The 23,457-nt window shown below is 42.7% G+C and overlaps 1 protein-coding gene across 8 annotated transcripts in view; it reads right to left on the reverse strand.

Annotated features, from left to right (window-relative positions):
• Positions 1–23,457, reverse strand: part of NUP93 (nucleoporin 93) — a 133,145-nt gene that overhangs the window by 25,777 nt on the left and 83,911 nt on the right. For 6 of the 8 annotated variants that reach the window (XM_032774037.2, XM_032774040.2, XM_075073708.1 and 3 more), the window contains 4 exons: positions 20,225–20,287; positions 17,014–17,142; positions 4,595–4,669; positions 2,008–2,097 (listed from right to left, as the gene is read on the reverse strand). In XM_032774037.2, coding sequence (XP_032629928.1) covers positions 2,008–2,097; positions 4,595–4,669; positions 17,014–17,142; positions 20,225–20,287 — 357 coding nt within the window. The remainder of the gene's footprint in view (positions 1–2,007; positions 2,098–4,594; positions 4,670–17,013; positions 17,143–20,224; positions 20,288–23,457) is intronic. The other 2 variants (XM_032774036.2, XM_075073709.1) reach the window with 1 other exon arrangement.

Genomic DNA, 23,457 nt, shown 5'->3' on the forward strand with positions numbered 1-23,457 from the left:
AGCATTTGCCTGCAAAGATTTTGCCTGACTGTGGTCCACAGACTGACCATGGCTTTCAGAGAGCTGTTTGGGGACTTGGTGATGGCTCTGCTTCCTTGTTTCCAGTTATTATATCACTCTAAACAAATAAATACTTTCCTAGCCATAGTTTCCAGATAAACAATTGCTGTAGTTTCCCTGTGAAGTTATGGAATCACAAACAAGAGGGGATGTATCCACAAGACTCTCTCTCTCTTTGTTCAGATGTGATCCACATTCTGAAAAATGTTGAGATCCTGGAGCCTAGTTCTAAATGCTCATGTGGATTAAGTTATCAATACACACAGGTAAAATAGTAAGACACATGAGAAGAAAGCCTGACCATACTGAAATCAATGGGAGTTTTGCCATTGACTCCAATGAGGTCGGAATTTCACCCACGATACTTCAATGTGACAAGAGCACTGAAACTCCTTGAGTTGTCTCCGTTAAAATGAATACAGAATTGCTCAAAGCCCTCAGAGTCCGTTAGATCTCAATTACAGGTGTACTTTCAAAGTCAGTTAGGTTTGTTAGATGGCCAAGAAATTTTGGACACCTGGCTTGGCAACCTCCGCACAGGCTTTACTTGCCAGTATTAGTCATTTCCCTGTCCTCTTCCTACAGCTCTCCATAGTCTGTGCGTTTGTTTTGGAGGAAAGCAGGGGAGTGTTATAAGTACGGTAGTCACTATCACTTGTACTGATCTAGAGCTTCCTTTCTTCCCCCAAGCGTGAGTCACACATGCATTCAACCTCTGTCCTTACAACTCTTCTGCTTTAAGCTTACACCCACCTCATCGAGAACAGTTGTCTGAAGGACACTGATGTATGGATAACAACAATAAAAACATCTTTATACCTTTTTATTTTACCCTTCTTGATAAAAGCCCCTCCCTGCTATTCTTTCGTCTGAAAGCTCTCTGAGCGAGACTCTGCTTTTCCATTGCAATGGAGTCATTCCTGACTTACACCAATGTAATTGGAGCAGAATCAGGCTCTTTCATCACCTGCAAGATATCTATCCAACTGGTAGTTTCTTCAAGGATTTTGTTTTTAAAAAAGGATAACTTACACAAAAATAAAATAATCCATAAGTTCAGAAAAAGAATACAAAAGAGCTGCAATATTCAGTAAAAGGTTAGAATTACTAAATTATACAATGAATATCTCTGGCTCAGGTACTATGTCCAGCTGTGCATTTGGAGCATGCCTAGCACAATGCATCCCTGGTGCTTATGGGAACTATGAGGTGTTACTGTAATATGACATATTGTGGCAGGAAAACAAGAAAAGCAAAAACAGCAGCAAGGCCAAAAGCAGTGTTATTTTGCAATAGCACCTTTAGAGACTGCCACAGGACAGCAAGAAGGTGGAGGGCTTTCCCAGATAGGTGGCACAATCTGGAACAAAGCTGAGACTTGATGAATTAAAGTTCACAGCACAATATATTTCAAGGAGTCTGCTATCCTAGCAATCCAGCTGAAGGAGTGAAATAGGAAAAGGAGATTTAATGTTGATTTAAAGCCACTGCAAGGCTATTTAATTGGTGCTTGGGTTTAAACACAAGCCAGTATTATTATTGGGGACCAACCTACATTTTCCGTCATCCAGATCTGAAAATTAGCCCTTTCATTCACAAACTCTTTGAAAGTACATGTAAACAATGGCACACGTGGATATCATGGGGTCCTGTTTTTAAAGCAAGACATAACAGGATCCATTTAAAGTGAAATATTTGTTTCTAAGGATCACAATGCAATGAAACAGGGCATTTTTTTCTACCTCATTGTAAACAGAATTTCAGTCCCAGAGTTACCACATGGACCCTGCTGTACTGAAGAAGACTGCATTCCTGGCCCATTATTTTCTGTAAGCAATGCAATTTTTTTCTTGTGGTATCAGTACATTTTTGTAAATATCAGCAGGCTGCTAATCACAGCTGAAAGCGGATTAAGTACATCTCCCTATGTTAACTTATTGGCATTACCTTATCATCCTGTTCAGCAACAGCAACACAAAAGTCTACTAGGTTAGGCTGCAGATGTCCGTTCACTATCTTCTCATTATAAATATAAATCTGAAACGTATCAAAAGTGAGCAATTTTCACAGTGCATATGGTTCTTTCCTCCACCCTGCTACAGCAGCAGAATTTGAAACAGGCTTCAAGACTGGATGACCTTCAGGGTCTCTAGCCAGTTTTCTTCCCACATCAGCTGCCTTCTATCCAGGACAGAAGGGGAGGGATGGGCAGCAACATGAAATGCACCTCCACAACACTACCACAGCCCCAGCCCTGCCTGAATGTCAGGAACGATACAGTTATTCAGTTGTTCTGCATGGCAGAGCTTTGCACTGGTTGCTATGTCAGACTAACTGCAACATAGGAGGGAAAAGTGCTGGCAGATATATGATTGCCAGAGTGACATTTCACTGTACACCACTCATTTCTGTTGAAGAGGCAGGAACAGAATTCTGGAAACCATAATATTAAGTCCCTTAGTGGTAGCAGTGTTTATAAAACCCTGACCCAGAGCAACCTGTACAGAAGAAACTTGTTAAATGAAGCTGTGTTGCAAGAGAAAAAAGTATTCCTTTCATAACCATCCTACAGCCTTAAAATTCCTCCAGTCCTGCAAGAGATTATCTGCCCTGCAGAGCGAATTCCACTGAACGTTGACCAAGCTGCACTAACATTGCCCTCTCTTCTTGGAATTTTTAAGGATTGAGGACTGTAATTGGCGCATGGAGGAATATATGCATTGAACAGATCGATTTTCCATTACAGTTCAGTTATTTGTGTATTAGATGTTAGGTCAAGATTTAAAAAAATTGCTGCTAAACCCTCATTTGGGCACATCCATTCAGAGGTGACTTCAGCACACTCTTTTAGGTGCCTGAATAAGGATTTAGGAGCCTAACACCCATTTTTAAAAATCTTGATCTTATTTTGGCTACTACTTTGCAACATTTTCCTTCATTCCCAGCCCAAAAACCTTCTCTTCCAGGTAAAAGGGCTAATCAGAGTTCCCTCTGAAAACCTTCTAGGCATTTACCTAAAAGGGAGTGTTGGCGACTGATAAAAGGCTCCCCCTACTCTCCAGCAGCTGGATATACTACTGTCTCCTCAGCGTTCCTAGCATAGATGAAAGAAACTGTGCTTCAGGATCCAGACTGCTCCCCATGATGGTAATGCATTCCTCTACCACTACAGCAGTGGGCTTGGCCTCTGAACTATTCCATTACTGGACAGTCATTTAAATTGAACTTCACTGTGTTCCTGTGAATAGTTCTGGGCTGCTGCATGGAACAATTATTTTATCCCGTATTAAAAAGAACTTCACTGTAGTTTTATTAAATAGCTACTGACACCATACTGAGACAGTTTGTAACAATCTGATTTTTAGAGGTGCCGAGCACCCTAAACTTCCATTGAAATCCACAGCAGCTGAAGGTGCAAGTACCTTTAAAATTCAGGTCCTTGGGTTTTTGCAGTAGGGGATCTGATAGTTTCTTATTTATTGAATTTAGAAGTATTCCTTTATTCATGGGCTATTAGAGTAAACTAAGTCTATTCCAGAAAAATGAGGAATGATCTTTCTGTAATCTAAAAACATGGTTTGAACCTATTGTATGGGGGCTTCAGCGCCGTAGTTCTACAGTGTAGATGGGAGCCAACTAATTAATTATGGATTAACAACAAATAGAACAGAATCAGAACTGATGCTAAGTGAACAGAGGTATTTCGGCCCCAATTTTAAAAAACATGTTTATCAGTGTGTAACTAATTCTGCACAGTTACCATGACTGCATATAGAAATGGCAGAACAGATGTGTAACTAGCCATCTGTCTGCACAAATACCTGATTTATGCATGTAATCCTGGTAATTCAGTGCAAGGAACTGGTGCACAGTTTTGCATGTGCAATTCTGAAAATCAAGTCCCTGTCTTTTATTTTGCTTCCAACATTACTGGTAATCAGAACCTTAGTCTTTAAATATAAAAGGAATTGCTCATGATTATGAATAGATTTAATATCTTCTCCTGAAATTTTTCAGATCAGTTCCAATGCAGCCTTATAATTCAGCCCTGGTGTTCTGCAGTTCCTCATAAGTGACCAGTTCAAACTGGATATAACTTGATAACTGCCATAATTAATATTTGAATCTCTTTCCCCACCGCCACCTCCCCAGTCACAAAGGGTACCTTTGAAATCTGAAAAACTACAAGAATGTAGAGTATTGGTTTGAATACTTTGACATTTTAACATGAGTTTGGAAAGTCGCACATAAAAAGAATAAAAAAGTTTCCATTTACTATATAACCATGAATGATATGGATAATTACACATGGTATCAGCATCACCTTTAGATGCAGTAGATAGAGCAGCACATTTCTGAGGAAAAAGTCAGGCTAAGTTTCTTGTCTTTTCTTGACTGCATTTTAACCCCAGCCAGATGCTGTCATCCCTGTCCTCTTTTCACTCACTCAGGACTTCTCCCATTTTGTTTTCTCATGTCGGTCGTGGCTAAGACACATTGGCAATGATTTGTTATCCCCTTTCAGCATACTCACTTGTCGGGCATAGGCCATCTCCACGCTATCCAAAGAGCTGCGACCTGGAGGACCCAACTCACTGATGAAACTGGGCTGTTGAACAAGAAATACAGTAGTGATTAAGGAGTCTGTTCAAATATAGCAGCTCTTTAGCATGCGTTTTTGGTTCAGCCTCTTTGTGATGCACCACACCAAACAGCTCAAACCACTCCATTGTGTTTGTTTCTACCACTTACCTATCCACAAGACAGGGAATGCAAAACTGCTTGCAGGCCAGACATGCTCAAGAGCAGACGCGGCTCTAGCTTTTTTGCTGACCCAAGCATGGCAGACAGGCTGCCTTCGGCAGCTTGCCTGGGGGAAGTCTGCCGGTCCCGTGGCTTCGGCATACCCACCACCAAATTGCCGCCAAAGCCACGGGACCGGCGGACCTCCTACAGGCAAGCTGTCGAAGGCTGCCTGACTGCTGCCCTCGCAGGGACCGGCAGGGCACCCACCACGGCTTGCCGCCCCAAGCACCAGCGCTTGGAGCACTGGTGCCTGGAGCTGCCGCTGCTCAAGAGGCAAAACACAGCAACCTATTGCTGAATTATTCACATATAGAAATCCACACTCAATGTCATTAAACTACTTTATTGTAAGCTTAGTACCATGTAATCTTAATGCTAAATGTATAAAAGGACAGAAGCCTTCCTGGGTCAGCACACAAACCAACCATTCGCTTTTTCCGATTAGGAAGGAACCCCCTCAGAAAACATTCTATAATTATTTTTCCGCTTATGGTTTATTACAATATTGTTTATTACAATGCTGCATACCTTCCTGCAAAGCATTTGATATTGGCTTTGGTCAGAGACAAGACATTGAACTTGAAGGATCATTCGCTCCATCCTGTGTGGCAATTCTTATGTTCCTATTTTGCCCCACTGAACTGTATTGAGACTCACAAAGGAATAGGAACATTACGCTACCTACCAAAGTTGGCTCTCCATTGTTGGTATCTTTAGCAGAGAGAGGTCAGTGAGTGATTGGACCTGGAGAATAAACCATTTTCTCATCCACAAAGGTGACCCAGGCTTGAGACATACTGGCTTGGTACCGGGGGATACCTCACCACAACTTCTCTGTGTTAAGATTCTGTTCTTCTCTTAAAGGTGGAATAAGCTAAATCCATTCTACTGTGGTGTGACAAGGTTGCATTGTCAAATGGCCCCCACAAAATTGCAGGCCCGTTCGTCTGTACAGCCATGGCTAAATGTGAATGCTCAATGCTATTGGAAAGAAGCTATTTCCAACGGGACATAAAATCACGACAGAGCAGGTGTTTGGATTTTACCAAAATACAATTCCCTCCAATTCAAAATATGTTTGTTAACATCTCCTCCTGTGTTTTGGTAGGAGGAGTCATTTTTTTAATGCCAGTTCGCCTTTGCACAGTATTCTCTTATAATTAATTATATTAAGTTATGTATTTATAAAGCAAAACACATGTCCACCTATATGGCCTCTAAGTTGGAATTACTTACTTATTCTGATAAGCAGAATGCGGGGCTGGATAGTTTTTAAAATAAGCAGATTAATGTTAAAGCTAGTTATGGCTGGCTGGACCCCAGCCATTATCTATTGGGCTTCACTTTATCAATATTGTCAAATGTCTTATTTTCCCTATTTGTAACCTATCCAGAGTATTAATACTTTTGTATGTAGATCAGATCACCTCAAGACACTGCTTAATGACATGTTATATCCATGACTGGAAGGGCTCAGCTTGCCATGCCTGCCTCTCGAAGCAAGTCTTTATTTTTAAACAGTCTTTGTTTGAAGTCAGCTCCAGGATGGGTTTTCTTTTCACTTCCTGTTTAGTCCAGTCAAGCTATCTTCAGATCTGTTGAAATTTGTTGTGCTTTGGCAGCACTTACTGCGATTAATTGCAATATAATATCCACCTTCCGTTAAATAACACTTTTATTCAGCATCTGAAACAAGATAGAGCTTCTCATTTTTGCTGCGTTAACGAGGGATCTCTATTTAACTCTCCTCTCCTAAACTGGACATTATTATATTTTGTTACTGCATTTGTTTAAAATCAATATTTCACACCAAAAAATTCATAAGACTTAAAAAGACACAGTATTAAAATCACACTGCCAAGTTTATTATCTGCTACTATTAAAGTAGTGTCAAGCAGATACCTGAAAATATTTTTTTAAAACCTTTCCCTCCCAGTTTTGTCCCTTTGTATTTGACAAAATATTGATTTTCCCCTTTGATTTTAACAAGGATTTATGTTAACGTGGCTTTTTTGGTTTACTTCCCAGTGTGTCTGTCCTGGGATCATTTATTATGTCAGCAGCGACTTGGGAAATGAAATTTAGCTGATTGATTGATTGGTTTTGGATTTCTCTGGCACCTAGTCAAAACTCTAGGTACCACTTTTCACCTATGGGCAGGATATTCCATAATTGCCACTTAGGGTTTTCTTGCATCTTCCTCTGAAGCACCTGGTATTGCCACTGTCAGATACAGTACACTGGATTAGATGAATTCTGCCATGGTCCAGAATGGCAGTACCTATGTCCTTAAATGGCCTAGGTTCTGCATATCAGAGTATCTCTCTGTGTGTGTTAATGCCACAGCTTCTGTCAGTGGAGATTTTTAAACTGGACGCCCCTGGGTATAGACGAGAGGAACAGTTGGCAAGATGTTCTTTACAAGGGCTCCTTGTCTCCCCAATTTTAGTCTAAAATGGCCCAAATCTATTGACCTTCCAGGCACATGGCAATGACTATTTGCAGGAGCCTTATGGAACGACTGGGGTATATTTTTCTGCTTTGACTCAAGGGCTGGTTACGCTTCTATAATTTTTGTTGAGCTCCAGCTCTGTTACATTGCTGGGTATATTGTCCTGCATGGATTGTGACTGTAAATTGGGAACAGTTTAAGAGCTTTGGACAGGTGCATTCTTGCACTTAAATCAAAATAACTAAATACAAGATCAGTAGTATAGCAAAGGGAGAGAAGCTGTCTCTTAGCTAATAGGGTCCCAGAACCAGGAATTGCACCCAGAAACTTATCAGAAGCTCAGAACATTGGTGTTTTGCAACCCCTTGACTCAAATAATATTGAGCCAAATTTGGACCATCATTTTTAGCTACATTATGCAGAATAATAGATATGGATTTACATGCTATTTTCATTTCTTGGTAGCAGTGCAGTGAAGAATTATATAAAATATGGAGACATTTAAAATATGAAAAACATGCCCATGAGATTATTAATAATTAAAGACTGGTGAATTTAAGTAGTAAGACTAATAATTTCCTCAAACTAAAAACACATGTTTAAAAACACAATATATACCAATCAACTCACATTTTAAAAATCTTTAATGGTCATTCCTAACGGACCCCGATATTTAAAAGTGTTTCTATGCTTCTTCCAGTGACAAATCAGCTGATACATATTTCTCTAAACCCACCTAAATAATGACAAAAGCTTTGTTCTGAAGAACAAAGAAGCTGTTAAAGCAGGTTTCCTGGGAAACAGAGGTGAAGGCAGAAATGGTGCTTTGCAGTCTCTCCCTCTGCTGTGCCAGATAAATTGCAGAACTATTTAAAGAAATGCTAAATTATGGACTCCGTCATTATTCACTGATGAGATCTCAACTGCTAACACAAGCTGGGGGTGGGTGGGTTCGTTGTGACAATGTCACTTTTCAGTCAATGCCTGAATGCCACAAATATAAAGATTGAGGCTTTCATCTCTGAATCTGATTTCTTTCTCCTCCACTATCGTTTTGCAGCACTGAACATATATGTGGCTGCTACTCTACAAGGCTGTATGACTGACAGGCTGAAAAGCACAAGTTAACATCTGAATTTAAAATGCATTTCAAACTAGCAAGCAACTGTTAGAGGGATTTTTTTAAAACATGTCTAATTTTCTTTCCTCCAGTTTTAGTTTCCTCATAACCTTTATGGTTTTGAAAATCATTTTTATTAACAATCTGCCAGAGATGAGAACTGCTAGAGCGACAGTATGTTCTTTAAATATCCATTGTCTCCACCTTTCAGCAACACACAAAAAGAATTCCAGGAGTTTACAAAATTGTGTTCCCCTTCCTTTTGCATTCCCACATCCCACCTTTCACTTCTTATTAGAAGAGCTTCAGGAGCAGGTTTAGTTCCCTGTTTTGCCACTTTAGATTTGAATTCCAGCTAGGCCTCTGGATTCTTTTTAAATCAGGTTGTTCCATGGAATTTTTGTGGCTCAGTGAATGTGATGGAAAAAATGATGACCTACTTTTAGTAACAGTTGTTCTTTGAGATACGTTGCTTAAGTCCATTCCCAATAGATGTGTGCGCACCACATGCCGTCATCAGAAGGTTCATCCCGTAGCGGTACCCGTCGGGTAGGCTGTGCTGCCTCCTGGAGTCACCCCTTCATGGCAGTGTATATAGGTCCCTGCCAACCTGCCACCTCCTCAGTTCCTTCTTGCTGGAGTACTCCAACAGAGGGATAGGCGGGCAGGTCTTGGAATGGACATGAGCAACACATCTCAAAGAACAACAGTTACAAGAGGTAGGTAACCGTTTTGTTTTGTTTTTTCTTTGAGTGCTTGCTCATGTTGATTCCAAGTAGGTGACTCCCAAGCAGTTCCCAGGAGGAGGGGTCAGAGTTCACCAAGTCGCAGACTGCAGCACCACTCTGCCAAATGCTGCATCGTCTCTAACCTGCTGAGTAACGGCATAGTGCGATGTAGAGGTGATGACCACCTTGCTGCCCTGCAGATGTCCTGAACGGGTACTTGCACCAGGAACGCTGCCGAGGAAGCCTGTGCCCTTGTGGAGTCCACTGTCAATGCTGACGCAGGTATCTTTGCTAGGTCGTAGCAAGCCCTGATACAAGCCATGATCCATGACAAGATCCTCATCCGCTCAGCAATTGCAACGAAGAGCTGTGTTGACTTTCAAAATGGCTTCACCCTTTCAAGGTAAAAAGTTAATGCTCATCTGACATCCAGGGAGTGGAGCATCCATTCCCAGTTACTAGCATGTGGCTTAGGGAAGAAAACTGGAAGAAAAATGTCCTGATTAGCGTGAAATTGTGAAACTACCTGGGGGGGCGGGAGGAGGGAGGCTGGATGCGGCCACAACTGTACCTTGTCCTGTTTAAAAAAAAAAAAAAGTATAGGGACTCTGATGTTAAGGCTTTAAGCTCAGACACCCTCCTGGCAGAAGTTATGGCCACGAAAAATATTTTTCCTGGAAAGTGGCAGAGGAGAGAGCAAGTTGCTAGGGGCTCAAAAGGAGGGCCGGCCTATCAGCCTTGACAGCACCAGGTTGACATCCCACTGGAGGGGCGGGGGCGGGATTGGCTGTCTTACATGGGAGTACAGCCTACCTAGTCCTTTTAGGAAGCGGCCAACCACGGGGTTAGCGAATACTGACTGGCCAGCAGAACTGGGATGGCAAGCTGAGATGGCAGACAGGTGCACCTTTATTGATGACACTGCCAGGCCCCGCTGTTTCAGGTGTAGTAAATAGTCCCGGATAATGGGAATAAATGTCTGTAATGACTGAGTGTCTTTTTGCAGAAACCAGACCGAGAATCTCTTCCACTTAGCCAGATAAGTGGCTCGAGTGGATGGTTTTCTGCTGTCAAGGAGAACTTCCCTAACGGAGTCTGAGCATGCGAGCTCCAAGGGCTATAGCCATAGAGATTCCATGCTAAGGTGGAGAGACTCTAGATTGGGATGCTGCAGGTGACCGTGGCCCTGAGTGATCAAGTCCAGGATTAGCGGCTGTGTTATACGTCTGTCCACTGACAGGTCTAGAAGCGTGGTGAACCTGTGCTGACGTGGCCATGCTGGCGCTATAAAGACAGCGATGGTCCCTCTCTTCTGACCTTCAGCAGGAGCTTGTGCACGAGCGGGAAAGGCGAGAATGAGTACAGCAGGTGTCCCTTCCAAGGGAGGAGAAAGGCATCTGCGAGCAAACCAGGGCTGTGATTCAGGAAGGAACAGAACTGCTGACATTTCCTGTTGATCCATGTTGCAAACAACTCTAGATGGAGAAATCCCCACGTCTGGAGGATGTTGATTATGACATCCGGGTGGAGGGACCACTCGTGGTTGTGAAAGGATCTGCTGAGATGATCGGCCAGTTCGTTCTGAGAGCCCAGAAGGTGCGATGCCTGCAGATGTATGGAGTGGGCAATGTAGAAGTCCCACAGCTTGAGGGCTTCCTGACACAGGGGAGAGGAGTGAGCACCACCCTGTTTATTTATATAGAACATCACTGTTTTAACGTCTGTCAATTCTGATACCCATCTATCCTGCAGATGGGTTTGAAATATCTGGCAAGCAAGGCCAACCCTCCTGACGCTGATGTGAAGCAAAAGTTCAGCTTGGGACCCACAGACCTCGAGTCCTGATTCTTCCTAAGTACGCCCCCCAACCCATCGCTGACACGTTCGTTACTAGAGACAGCGAGGGTTGGGGCCCAGAGAAGGGCACTCCCGCACATACTGCTTGCAGGTCAAGCCACTACCTGAGGGAGTCAATAACTGGAGGAGTGAGCGTGACCAACTTGTGCAGGAGGTCTCAGTTCGGCCTGTACACCAAGGCTAGCCAAGCCTGAAGTGGGGGGGGGACCTGCAGCCTGGTGTGCTGTACTGCATATGTACAGGCAGTCATATGGCCGAGCAGTTTCAGACAATTTCGCCTGAGCTTGTTTATGATGGTGTCCATGGTGAGAAAGGAAGTTTCCGGAAGAAATGCCCTGGCTTGACCGGAGCCCAGGAGAGCTCCGATGAATTCTATCCTCTGAGTAGGGATTAGGGTCGACTTTGCTGCATTCAGTATCAGGCCGAGCCTATGGAACATCATCTGAACTAGGCTCACATGGGCCTCCACTTGGGCCCTGAAGGGGCCTTTGATTAGCCAGTCATTGAGGTACAGGAGTACTTGCACCTGCCGTTTCTGCAAGAAGGTTGACATGACTGACATGCACTTGGTGAACACTCCAGGGGCCGCCGAGTGGCCAAAGAGGGGAACCGTAAACTGATAGTGAGTGTTGTTGACCACAAAGTGGAGGAACCATCTGTGGGACAGGACTATAGACATGTGAAAGTAAGCGTCCTTCAAGTCGAGGGTGGCGTACCAGTCCCCTGGATCCAGGCAGGCGACAATGGAAGCCAGGGAGACCATGTGGAACTTTATCTTCTTCATGAATCTGTTGAGGTTTTGCATGTCTAAAACAGGTATGAGTCCACCCTTGGCCTTCGGGATTTGGAAATACCGGGAATAGAATGCCCTGCCCCTGAACTCTAGAGGGACTTCCTCTACCGCCTTGAGTAGTAGGAGCGATTGCACCTTCTGCATGAGGAGTTGCTTGTGAGAAGGGTCCCTAAAGAGGGACGAGGAAAGAGGGAAGGAACAGAATTGCAGAGAATATCCCAGTTCTACCATGCTCAAGACCCATTGGCCTGAGGTGATTTGTGCTGAAGCATGGTAGAAATGAGATAGACAATTCATGAAAGAAGGGGAAGGATCTGGGAGCTGAACTGATGCATCGCCCCCATGCACACCTTCAAAAGTTTGGCTTGGAGGCTGAGGGCTGCTTCGCTGAACCCTGGCCTTGGTTAGAGGAGGACTGAGAGGGTCTCCACCTATTACTCCTGCCCCGCTTCCTGCTACAGTCCCATCTAGGGGGAGCAGGATAGGAGCCAAGGGCAGGCTGTGGCTTAAATTGCTTCCTCTGGGGGGCTGGCATATGAAGCCCCAGGGACTTCAGAGTGGCCGTGAGTCTTTCAGGCTGTGGAGCTTAGAGTCTGTTTGCGCCGAGAAAAGCCCTCAAAAGTGGAATGGCAATTCTTGTCTGCTGGACTTCGTGCGGTAATCCCGACACCTGAAGCCACGAGCTCCTTCTTATGGCTACGGCTGTCGACATACTCCAGGTTGCCGAGTCTGCTGATTCTACAGAAACCTGTAAGGTGATCCTCACGACTGCCTTGCCTTCCTTGAGGACAGCAGAAAACTCCAAGCAGGAGTCCGCCTGCAGTAGCTCCTTGAATTTGGACATGTTCCAAGAGTTAAAACTGTAGCAGCTAACGACTGCCTGCTGGTTGGCAATGGGAAGCCGGAGCCCCCTAGCAGAATACACCTTCCTACCAAAGAAATCCAGCTTCTTCGCCTCCTTGGACTTACGAGTTGGTCCCAGTTGTCCTTACCTTTCCTTTCGGTTGGCAGCCTCCACCACGAGTGTGCCCGGCTAGGTAACCATACCCTTTTGAAGGCACAAAATACTTCCTCCCCACCCATTTGGCCATGGAGGGAAGAGAAGTGGGCATGTGACACAACACTTTAGCAGTGTTATGTCTTAATAAGGGGCAAAGCCATCCTCAAGAGACCTTCAGGCACAAGAATGTCAACCCTGGGGTCAGACTCCATGAGGAGCAATTTCAGTCTAAACTCCCTCTCCTTCTTAGTCCTTGGGTGGAGGCCTCTGCAGATTTTGCACTGCTCAGTCTAACAGGCTTCCCCCTAACACTTTAAGCAGGAGTTGTGAGAGACTCCCTTTGGTAAAGGCTTCGGACAGGACCCACACGGTTTGAACCTCTAAGACTGAAGCATGCCCCAGACTCTGGGAGGGGAAACGTGGTGGGGCGGAAAACCCCCAACTAAAACTTATCTAAACTAACTATGGATTACGGGAATTAACTAGTACTAAGTTTTCAACTATTTACAAGTACAACAAGAAAAGTTGTAGTGGAAAAGTCCACTAGGGGATGGCTTGCCATAGCAAGAGAAGAGCTGCTCCAACGACCGTCACAGGTGGTAAGAAGGAACTGAGGAAGCGGCGGGTCAGCAGGGATCTATATACACCACAATGAAAGTGTGACTCCAGGGGGCTCCACAGCCGACCCGACAGGTACCGCTAAGGGAAAAACCTTCCGACGACCATGCCCATGGTGCGTACACACCTACTTGGAATCGACATGAGCAAGCACTCAAAGAAGAACAGCAGCATTACCTCTTGTAACTGAATTGGAAACTGAAGACAGCACTTTTAGGCTCATTTTAAGAAGCGGACACTAAAGTCAACGAGTTAACATGGAAAAGGGCATTTGCCACTCCCTGCCCCAAAATGGAACAACAGAGCACAGTGCAAGCTGTCATTTTATAACTAGCAACCTCAAAGAGCTATTTCTACCGTGAAATGGGGAAAGGGGGTCATTTAAGATTCTTCAGGCAGGAGGGCAGAGGTGATCAAATATTTAAAAGGGTGGAGATTATAGAAGAAGACAGACAGACTAGCAGTTGATAAGGCAACACATATTATGTTATCTTAAATGCAACAGTAGCAGGAAAAGAAAGACAGGGAGAAAGTGTGTTGGATGAATTGGAGAAATCTATATATGCACATCCACACCCTTATGTTTATGTAGTGTCCTCCGATTTAAACGGTTTGTTCTGCTTTCATTATTCATTTGTTTCTTCCTGCCAAGAATTCAGGTCTTTAAAAAGATTTTTCTGGGACTGCAATATTTATTTTTAAAAGTATCCATTTCCAAAAATTGCCATTAGACGGCACTCTCATCATCCTTCTCTTTTAAAATTAATTTTGCTAAACAATGCTACCTTTTCAAAGGATCCTTCCTTCATTTGTACTCAGTCAAGGATTTACTTTCACCTGTGCACCAAACCGCATGCTTATAAAGATGCAAATTATTCATCAACCTCATATGCATATGCACATTTGTAAGCAGAAACCTGGGCAGACATTTTGTCAGAGCTCCAAATGGCTTGGCCAGTAGACACAGTATATTACTGTGCAGGAGACCCGGATGGGAGAACATCCGTCAAAATACTCACATTTTTGTGCAGTGCTGCCTGAAAGCATCATGAAGTCCTAGAACTCAGGGAATGTGAAGGCATGCTATACAGGGCAGAAGGAAGATTTAGAGCAGTGGTGCCTCTTCATCACTGCAGGAAGGGGTAGCTTGACAGCAAAGCTTTGCAACAGGAGGGGAGGATCCGGGGTAGACCAAAAACCAGCAGCTCAGAATGACAGGCCAAAAGAAAAGCCTAAGAGCTAATGTGAACTGGCCTGATTACATGAGCAGTTTTGGCAGACGCAACCAGGTTTAGATGGGTAACACAAAACCCAAGATCTCCTCCTATTTCCCAATGTTTTTTGGGAGAAATAGTTGGCGGGGGGGAGGGAGGATTCAGAAGCAAGTCCTGTGCTGGCTTCTTTGAATTGTAAGCTTTGCCTGTTAATTGGTCTTATTTCCATGAGTAATGTATTGGTATTTCAATCTGCCCAAATTGGCTTGCCCAAAGCCTGAGAACTGGCTCACTGGCTGGCTTGCTTCCTGCTGTGTTTGGAGCTGTGCCTTTTCAACTGATTCTGCATCTCCAAAGGATATCAATTAAGTCTCTGCTATATTCTACACGCTGGGTCTGTTTGTGTCACACACACACAAAACGTATTTGACTGGAACAAGGCTTTAGAAGAACAAAGTGCTGTGGGGAGGTTAGATAACCGGCTTTTAACACAGTAGATGCATTTCAAACCTCTCAGACCTTTGACTTCTCAAGGCAAGGACTGAATATATCAAGGATCTTAAATGCTCTTGAAATGACACATTGATACCGCAAGAGCTTTGAAGGGGAGAGTGGAGTGTAGAGACTGGATCTGCACTATCATTCTATAAAACTCATTCACAAAAATCACTGGGGGAAATCTCTTTCCACCCATATGTCACTCTGTGTCTTAAGTGCCTTGGATGAGGTTAGTGTCTATTTTGATATCAAAGACGTTCGAAGACAAGATTTGCCATAATCAGAGCAGTCCGTTGGGCTACTAATTATAGTATCAGCTTTTGCCAGCAGCCAATAGCGATGCTTCAAAGAAAAGCAAAAGAAAACTTTAAAGATCTCTCTCATACGCACACAAACAAAATTAAGATGCTGGAAGATACCAGAATAGCTTCTGAGTCTTGCGATGTGGGAGTCTGTAGACAATGGGATGGTCTTGCCTAGTTTTAAATTAGTTTAGCTTGCATTATTTGCCATTCCTAATATAGCAAAGCTGGACAGCCTGCTGGGAAGCCACAGTAAAGCACCAGTAAAATACCTTCCAGAGGGAGGGTGTTTTCATAAAAAGAAATGTATTAACTGGATTAACCTATATTTAAGAGATCAGCAATCAAAAAGGAACATTTCATTAACAACTTTTAATTACTTCCAAATCCCCATACAGACCATAGCCCATTAACACCAGTATTTTTAAAAAAAATAATACCCCACAGTTTGCAGTGCCATCAACTGCTCCAATGAGCAGCAGCTTTACAGAAGAGAAGAGGGAAAAAAAGCAAGGCTAAAAAACTGGGACTGTTTTCAGGCTTTTAAGCACAGTAATACGCGGCTTCTCCTCTTCAAGGTTATAGTTTTGCATGGAATAGGGGCTGGTGGGCTGGGATGTAACTGCACACTCCAGGGATATAGTTCGGCCTGTGCTCCCAGCACAAAAGAAGTAGCGTTACCATAGCTTTGCGCTCAGCTGTGTGCTGTTCTGCTCACAATGTCAAGTTTTTGAAAAAAAGAATATACTGGGTAATTTTTTTTTTTTTACTTGCACATAAGTATGTATCCGGGTTTCCTTAAATGACTTTGTTACTCTTTTATTCATTTTAATTAATTTGCATTGAACAAACATACAGATGAGGTCTCAGAAGCATAAAACACCAACCTCCGTAGAAAATGGCACCTTCAATAGGAGCCCAAGCTGTGACATTTGCTGTTTGAAGCATGTGAATTAGAGGCAGCTTGCAGTTAAACTGGTCTCAGCACAGAAACATTTGGAGGATAAAACCCTCCTGACCCAAATCACACTCCCACACTTCCCCGTTCATCTGATTTCTCCAAGTCAGCCCAAGCCAAATCAAACAAGTGAATGTAGCTGTCTGTCCCCCCCGCAAGTAGAAAGAATACCATCTGTCTAGGCTGGTACAAGATGATATTGGAGAGATACAGGGTAAGAGTGAATACTAGACACTACCCGCAGTTATACCCAGACAGCTACAAGGACATCACCAGAGCTCCCTTGGTATTACTGCAGGCAAAGTTCTCCCCAGTGGTGTTGATGGGATCAATGTGTCTAACAAGTTTCAACCTGTGTAAGCTGTTGCATAATAAATGGCAATAACAGTAAGTGTTCTCTTGTATAAATCACTCCGTAAATAAAAATCATTTTAAAAAGTCCTGGTCACTTTAGAATTCATTAGAGGTTTTAACTAAATACCACTACCTCTCTTTTCGTACCATCATATCTGTAAAATAATCCCCATTGAATTCAGCAACACTGGAATGTTAGCTGTGAGTGTACTGTATAGAACCACACACAATGTTTATCAAATTTCAGAAATACCTCATTTTCCTGGGTAAAGTCAAGAGCATCTTCTCCTGAAGCAAGTAGCGTATGAAGAATCCTTTGTTTCACCTGTTCCCATTCGACCAGCATTGATTCTCGGTGGTACTCTTCAGCCATACCAAAGGTCTATTAGCAGAGAAAAATTAAAGCTAAGGAACACACAGAAACACCAAATAATCTTTAAAGGACAATATCAGTTATAACCACTAACTAGTTCTGCTGTAAGTAAAGCACAGACAGGAATCAAAAGAAAAGAAAAACATTAACTAGTTTAACAAATACTGAGAGAGCCAATGTCCAGCAGTAAATAATTTAGAAGGTATTATCGTTCAGGTTTTTGATGATTCAAACACAAGCAAAGGGCTAGCAAAACGAAGGCATGTTAACACGTCTAACTCTGTAAAATGAGTGCCTTGCACAATCGAGCCCTGCTCCTGGTTGGAGCCTTTAGGCACTACTCTAATACAAATAACATTAATAGGTTTGCATTCAAAGATGTACATTACTGATGCAACACACAGAGCGATCTGAGGTTCATTCCATCTCTACCAGACACACCACAGGGAATTGGTTGAACTCCCAACTTTCAGCAGCTGGTGTCAACTGCAGCTTCTGTTGCCAAAAAGTCTAGAGGAGAAATACAGATGATGCAGTATTTGTCCACAGACCTGCTGTAGCAAGAGAGGAAAATATTTCTTACAATCTTAACCACAGGTTTAATTTTGTATCAGATTGTCCAATTAAATAGAAGTAAGGGAATCATAGTCTTCAACATCTACTCCACTTTTAGGTTTAGAGGAGCATTTGAAATTGTCTTGTGTATTCACTTTCTACATGGAAGGTTTCCAGGTCAAATTTGTTCCATCTACATTGAAAAGACCAGACTCTCTATTAGGCAACTAGTTTTGGTGGGCTCTTGGGCAACCCAGTTAAAATAAAGGTTTCACTGTATTATTACTTCACCCTTAAAGAATTTAAAAAGAAAAAACTAGAGAAGAGAGATCAAAATTCAGCATATCTAAGTGGCATAGTATGTGTTTGTACAGTGCCTAGAACAATGGGGCCCTGATCCTGACTAGGGCCTCCGTCTTATAAACAACACACAGAGTGCAGGGACTGTAATCTATCTGCTTTGGGGGGGCGGGGGAAATCACTGCAGATGATAACAGAACAACCACTTGCCTGCTGAAGACCTAGAAGCTGTAAGAAGAGATACTTTAGGACTTAATTGACTCTTTTTGTGGGGTAGGAGATTAGATTCCAGGACAGAAGTGGCATTGGATTTTAATGAGCTAGGTTTCAAAGCAAAAACACTTCCCACTTTCTGTCACCTGCTTGCCAGGCTGGGAGTGCCATGGTAGCATCCCATTCAGGAGTGGAGCTCACAGACGCTGAAGGCAGCCCACCTCAGCCTTGGCCAGGACAACAGTATGCAATATGGGGCACTGGACTGTGGGCAGGTGTTAGAGGAGCCATGGAATATTGTAAGAAACAAAACAGGCCCTGGTGAGGCATGGAAAGTGATGATTTACGGTCTGAAAGTGCTAAATGCTTACAACTCACATGGAGTTCATGCTCAGCACCTTTCAGGGTCAGTCCCTACGTTGCCCCATTCTCTAAGCCTTTCCAAAATTCAGGGAAGTAAACGGAATCACCTTATCTTCGAAACAAAGATAGTTTACCTCTAAAATGACAAAACTGCCGAGAGACTGAGCCCTTCAGATATGACTCTTAAACTCATGGAAGGAAAGGAGTTTGCTCACTATTCGCTCAGCAACAGCACTAGAGAAGAGATGCTGTTTCATTGCAGTCCCATTCATTATTGGTGTGATGGTGACAAGCAGCCCTGAACAAATGAGACAGGAAATATCCTAACATCTCCATTAGCTCCAGATAGAGAGGAGATTACTTTAGATTAGGCGTAATCTATTATTGTCTTGGTCAAGGTATAGTCAAGATCCAGAGAAAATAATATAAAAATAATAACAATAATGGTAATAAGTAAATAAAAAGACTTCAGAGTCCATTCAAAAGCAGCTAGCAGTCCCGATTTGCCCCGCTGTCTGCCTATTGACTACCCCGATCTCACTTCCTTTCCTGCATCCAACTCTGTTTTTCACATACACCCACAATTTTGCACTGTGGTGCATGACTAAATGTTTTGGTTGGCTGCACTAATTTTTTTCATTTCATTATGGCCCAATGTTAGGATACCATCGTCAATTGGAAAAAACACACATCAGCATATATGACTTCATAAAAGGCCATGGCATTTGACAGCAAACATTTAATTGTGGTTCCTGCATATAAGCAGATCATGAGATTTGTGTTTCTTCCTTATTGTATAATATTAAATACTCTTATATAGTCGGACTAGATCCAGCTAGGCTCCATATTTTCACTGTGATGTCACTACCTTTATGATTAAACAGAAATACCAATTAGGTTTTAAAACAAGTGTTTGTGTGTGTGTATATGGAAACACAGTGCTGCAATATTTTTGCATACAGCTTCAGCATATATCATTTTTATATAAAAAGAATTTAGCTCTGAACATTTACCCACTAAAAGCAAACCATTTAATAAGGATGCTTTGAATGTTATATATACACAATAGTTAAATCTCATAGCATGATTTCTTGCTGGACTCTGAACATAAGTACTCACTGTATGTATAGAACATCACAACTCATCATATGCACATGTAAACTGAGACATGCTTACAGCAAATTCACTGCATATTGTCCTTTTATGGAAAGTTATCATTTTGCGGGTCTGCTCCCTCCCCAAGACATTTCTTAAGAAGTAAGGATCAGAGTGTTTCTCGGTGTCACAAAGAGGATGTTGCCACTTTAATAAAGAGGCTCTAATGTCCAATACTCTGTGTTGTGTGTATCTCAGATCTATTGTCAAACCCACAATGGCTACCCTACTCATTAACAGAATTACCACATTCTCAGAATCAAACTCATTATACTGCAAGGACTTTCTGAAACTACAGTTTCAAAGACTACGTACACGAAAACAAATTCTACTCTATTCATATAGCAAGGAATAAGTAGTACTAGCTATTTGTAATTGTTCCATACACTGTGAAATGAATCAAAAAGCTCTTAAATTTGGTCTGTTTCTCAGATACAGCATTTAATTTGTAGAAATGTCCTTCAGGATTTTTTTTTTTTTTTTTAAATACTCCTTTCCAACTTACTCTTTTCCTGGACTCTTCAATGGCTGACAGCAGAGCATTATCTTTTTCATTCTTCAGGAATCCCTATGGAAAGGAGAAATACAGTTTCAGTTGAAAATCAGCCTTATGTCAGATGCAAACTGCACTACTCAACTCTTTCAACTTTAAGAAGTGCTAGAAGCTTTCTCCCCAATCCACCCCTGAGGAGTTTAAAGGTCATTTTATTTCACTCAAGGTACAGTAAGATGCCCATAAAGCTCAATGTGAAAATGAAAATACATTCATCCCATTTTAATATGCATTAAATCCTAGTGAAGTGTTCAGCTTCTATTCTCTTTTGTGTCCCAGCAACTGCTTCCTCTCGCTCTCCATTTGAGGGAACCGGGTTTAAAGCTCTAGCTGAGATAAGACTGTTGGACCCTAGTAAGTAAAGAAGGTTTGGACTTCACAGCTTCAGGAAAGGGCAGAGTTTTAGAGGCCAACTGAAAAGCATGAATACGAGCTTAAGGAAATTAGTTGCTAATGGGTAAAATGACTAAACTTTGCAAACAGTCTCTTCCCTCCTTCCCACCTCCCCCAGCACATCATAAAAAGGGGATTGTTAAAAAAACAACTATTCAGATGATTTTTTACTCACACATGGCTAGTCTAAATTAGCAAAACTCGCAAGCCATTGCAGTTAATACCTTGCCTGCACCTGCATGTTATTTTTGTGTTACAACATGTTCTTGCTGATGAAGTGTATTTCAAAGATTTGGGGTGGATCTCACTCATTACCTTCAGAAGCAAGCACTAAGACCAACCAAGATGCAGAACTATTAGAGCAGAATTCACATATCTTTATTTTGTAATTTTGCTGCAACACATCTCCAATTACCAAAACATCCAGGTTTGCTATCCCTGGACTTGGAGTCAACTCATTAGTAAGCCTTAAAAATAAAAACCAAACAAACTACCCACCAACTTTCATTTCCCCTAAAAATATCTATTACGACTGGCAAAATAGGAATAACTTAAAACTCTGTGCGTTAATTGAATAAAGCTCTCAGATTAAGAGTTGGGAGTTCAGCATGTTGTACCTTTGATGTTATATGCACTAATCACAAGAATATGTGGTAGTGGCAGCATCTAGTGGTCCCAATCAGGAATCGGAGTCCAACTGTGTCCTGCACTGCACACACACACAATGAACAGCTGGTCCCTGCCCCGCAGATCTTACAGACAATCAGTACCACTCTTCATTCCCAAATTAGTGCTGATGGGCTCCGGAAGAGTGCTGAACTTCCTCAACTCTCACAGACTTCCATGGGATAGCACAGCACTCAGTTTCACACGTTTGAGCCCTTAACGAAGGGTATCTGCCATAGGTCCTACACAAGCAAAGGTGTGTGCAATGTGACAGAGTGGAGGACATTTTTATACAATCTCGAGTGCTATGTTTTTAATTTGGGGGGGGGGGGAGTGCATTTTAATATAAACATGGCACTGACTCTGGGTGATTAGTCACACACTGGCGCTACAGAACCAGAGCATTGTACATGTGTGCACACCGTAACAAGTGTATGTATTACAGTCAGATAATTGCTATACAAGTCATTCATACAGAGGTAACCAGAATGTGAAGCCTTGTTTTTCAGTTCCCCCCAAAATCCAGGCATGAACCAGTTTAGCAACTAGAGAACTCTTTAGCTGACAACAATAACAGGGTCCCTATTCTCTGTGTCCCAGCCACCTGACGACAACATTACACAGACAGCCCATGCAGGTGACGTATGTTTTGCCTTTATTGAATGATTTTTTTTTTAAATAAAACTGAGCACCCAGGAAGGATGAATTTCAAATTCTAAAAGATAAATCAAGACAGATGATCCTTGTGTGCTGCCTTTGAACTGTAGGGTTGGGGACTATCACTACAGCTGTCAGTCACTGCCCTAGTTACCTACAGACTGGGGCAGACCTGAATCTTTGATTGGCTCCTCTGCTGAAACCTCCCCCGCACCCCCTTCCAATATCTCTAATCAAGGTGGTTTGCTGGTATCTTCAGGGAGTCATTCCTTGAGCGCTTCTCTCTTAAATTTAAGCACCTTCTGAGCAATAATGCTCATCTTTAGCAAGTAGGGCCTTTAGGATATCAAGCTCTTCGTCCAGCATACCTGCCACGAGGACGCTGATATTACAAAGAAGGTCACATGCCTCCTGTGCCATATGTTACTGCTGTTCATTTTTCACAGAGAAAACCCTTCCTCTGAGACCCAGAGCTGGGATGGAAGCTGAAGGTGCTGAGTGTAACCCTAGAGATCCCAGGTCCCTGTGACCCTTGATGCGGTTGCTGTCTGTTTCTCCTGTGATGAACGAACTCTCTTCGAGGAGTGGCAGACGGAGCTGTATCATGATGTAATGGAGAAGAATTACGCTCTCCTCACCTCACTGAGTAAAGCTCAACTCTCCTCCTTTCACTGTGAGCTACGTGAACTCAGATGTCCAGGGCCTGTACTAGAGTCTGCGACTCACCTGAGAAGAGCCATCAGAGTAGAAGGGAGGAGATCACTGATTTCATGGGGGAAAGCGGTTACTGTGATATGAGCAGACCCAGAACATTGTCCCCAAGGGAGGTGAGGTGAAAGATGTGATGACTGCTCATGTACCTGGCTAAGAAATAAGGTGCAATTTTTTAACAGTGAGGGTAATTAACCAATGGAACAGTTTACCTGAGGATACAGTGGATTCTCTGCCATGAAGTTTTAAAACCAAGACTGAAAGTCTTCCAAAAGATATGCTCTAGCTCAACCAGAGGTTGTGGGTCTGATGAAGAGTTTATTGAGTGAAATTCTATGGCCTGCATTATGCAGACTAGATGGCCATAACGATCCTTTCTTGCCTTGGACTATATGGTTCTATTGATTTAAAAACCTGGAATAAACCTCGCAACGCCTGTCCTAAGAAAACAGATTGATTTAAAATGAAGATGTGCCTCACGTTAAACTTCAGGTCTGGAACATGACAACCACAGAAACTAATCATTCAGCTTCTGAAGGGGGAGCTTCCAGCAGCTGCTGTTGGAATTAATCCCAGCTACTTAATTCATGCTTTGTTTTAACAAAAATAAGTTCTGGCACTTGCTACATATGGGTCTGTAACATTAAAAATGTAAAGGATGACCAGCGACGACTACTACTACTTATTCCTTATATGTTGATTACATTGCCACCTAGTGGCATAAGGCTTTTTGTTTTAAGCACAGATTAATATTTGCA

The sequence above is a fragment of the Chelonoidis abingdonii genome, chromosome 19 (assembly GCF_003597395.2).
Source record: "Chelonoidis abingdonii isolate Lonesome George chromosome 19, CheloAbing_2.0, whole genome shotgun sequence".
Classification (NCBI taxonomy): domain Eukaryota; kingdom Metazoa; phylum Chordata; order Testudines; family Testudinidae; genus Chelonoidis; species Chelonoidis abingdonii.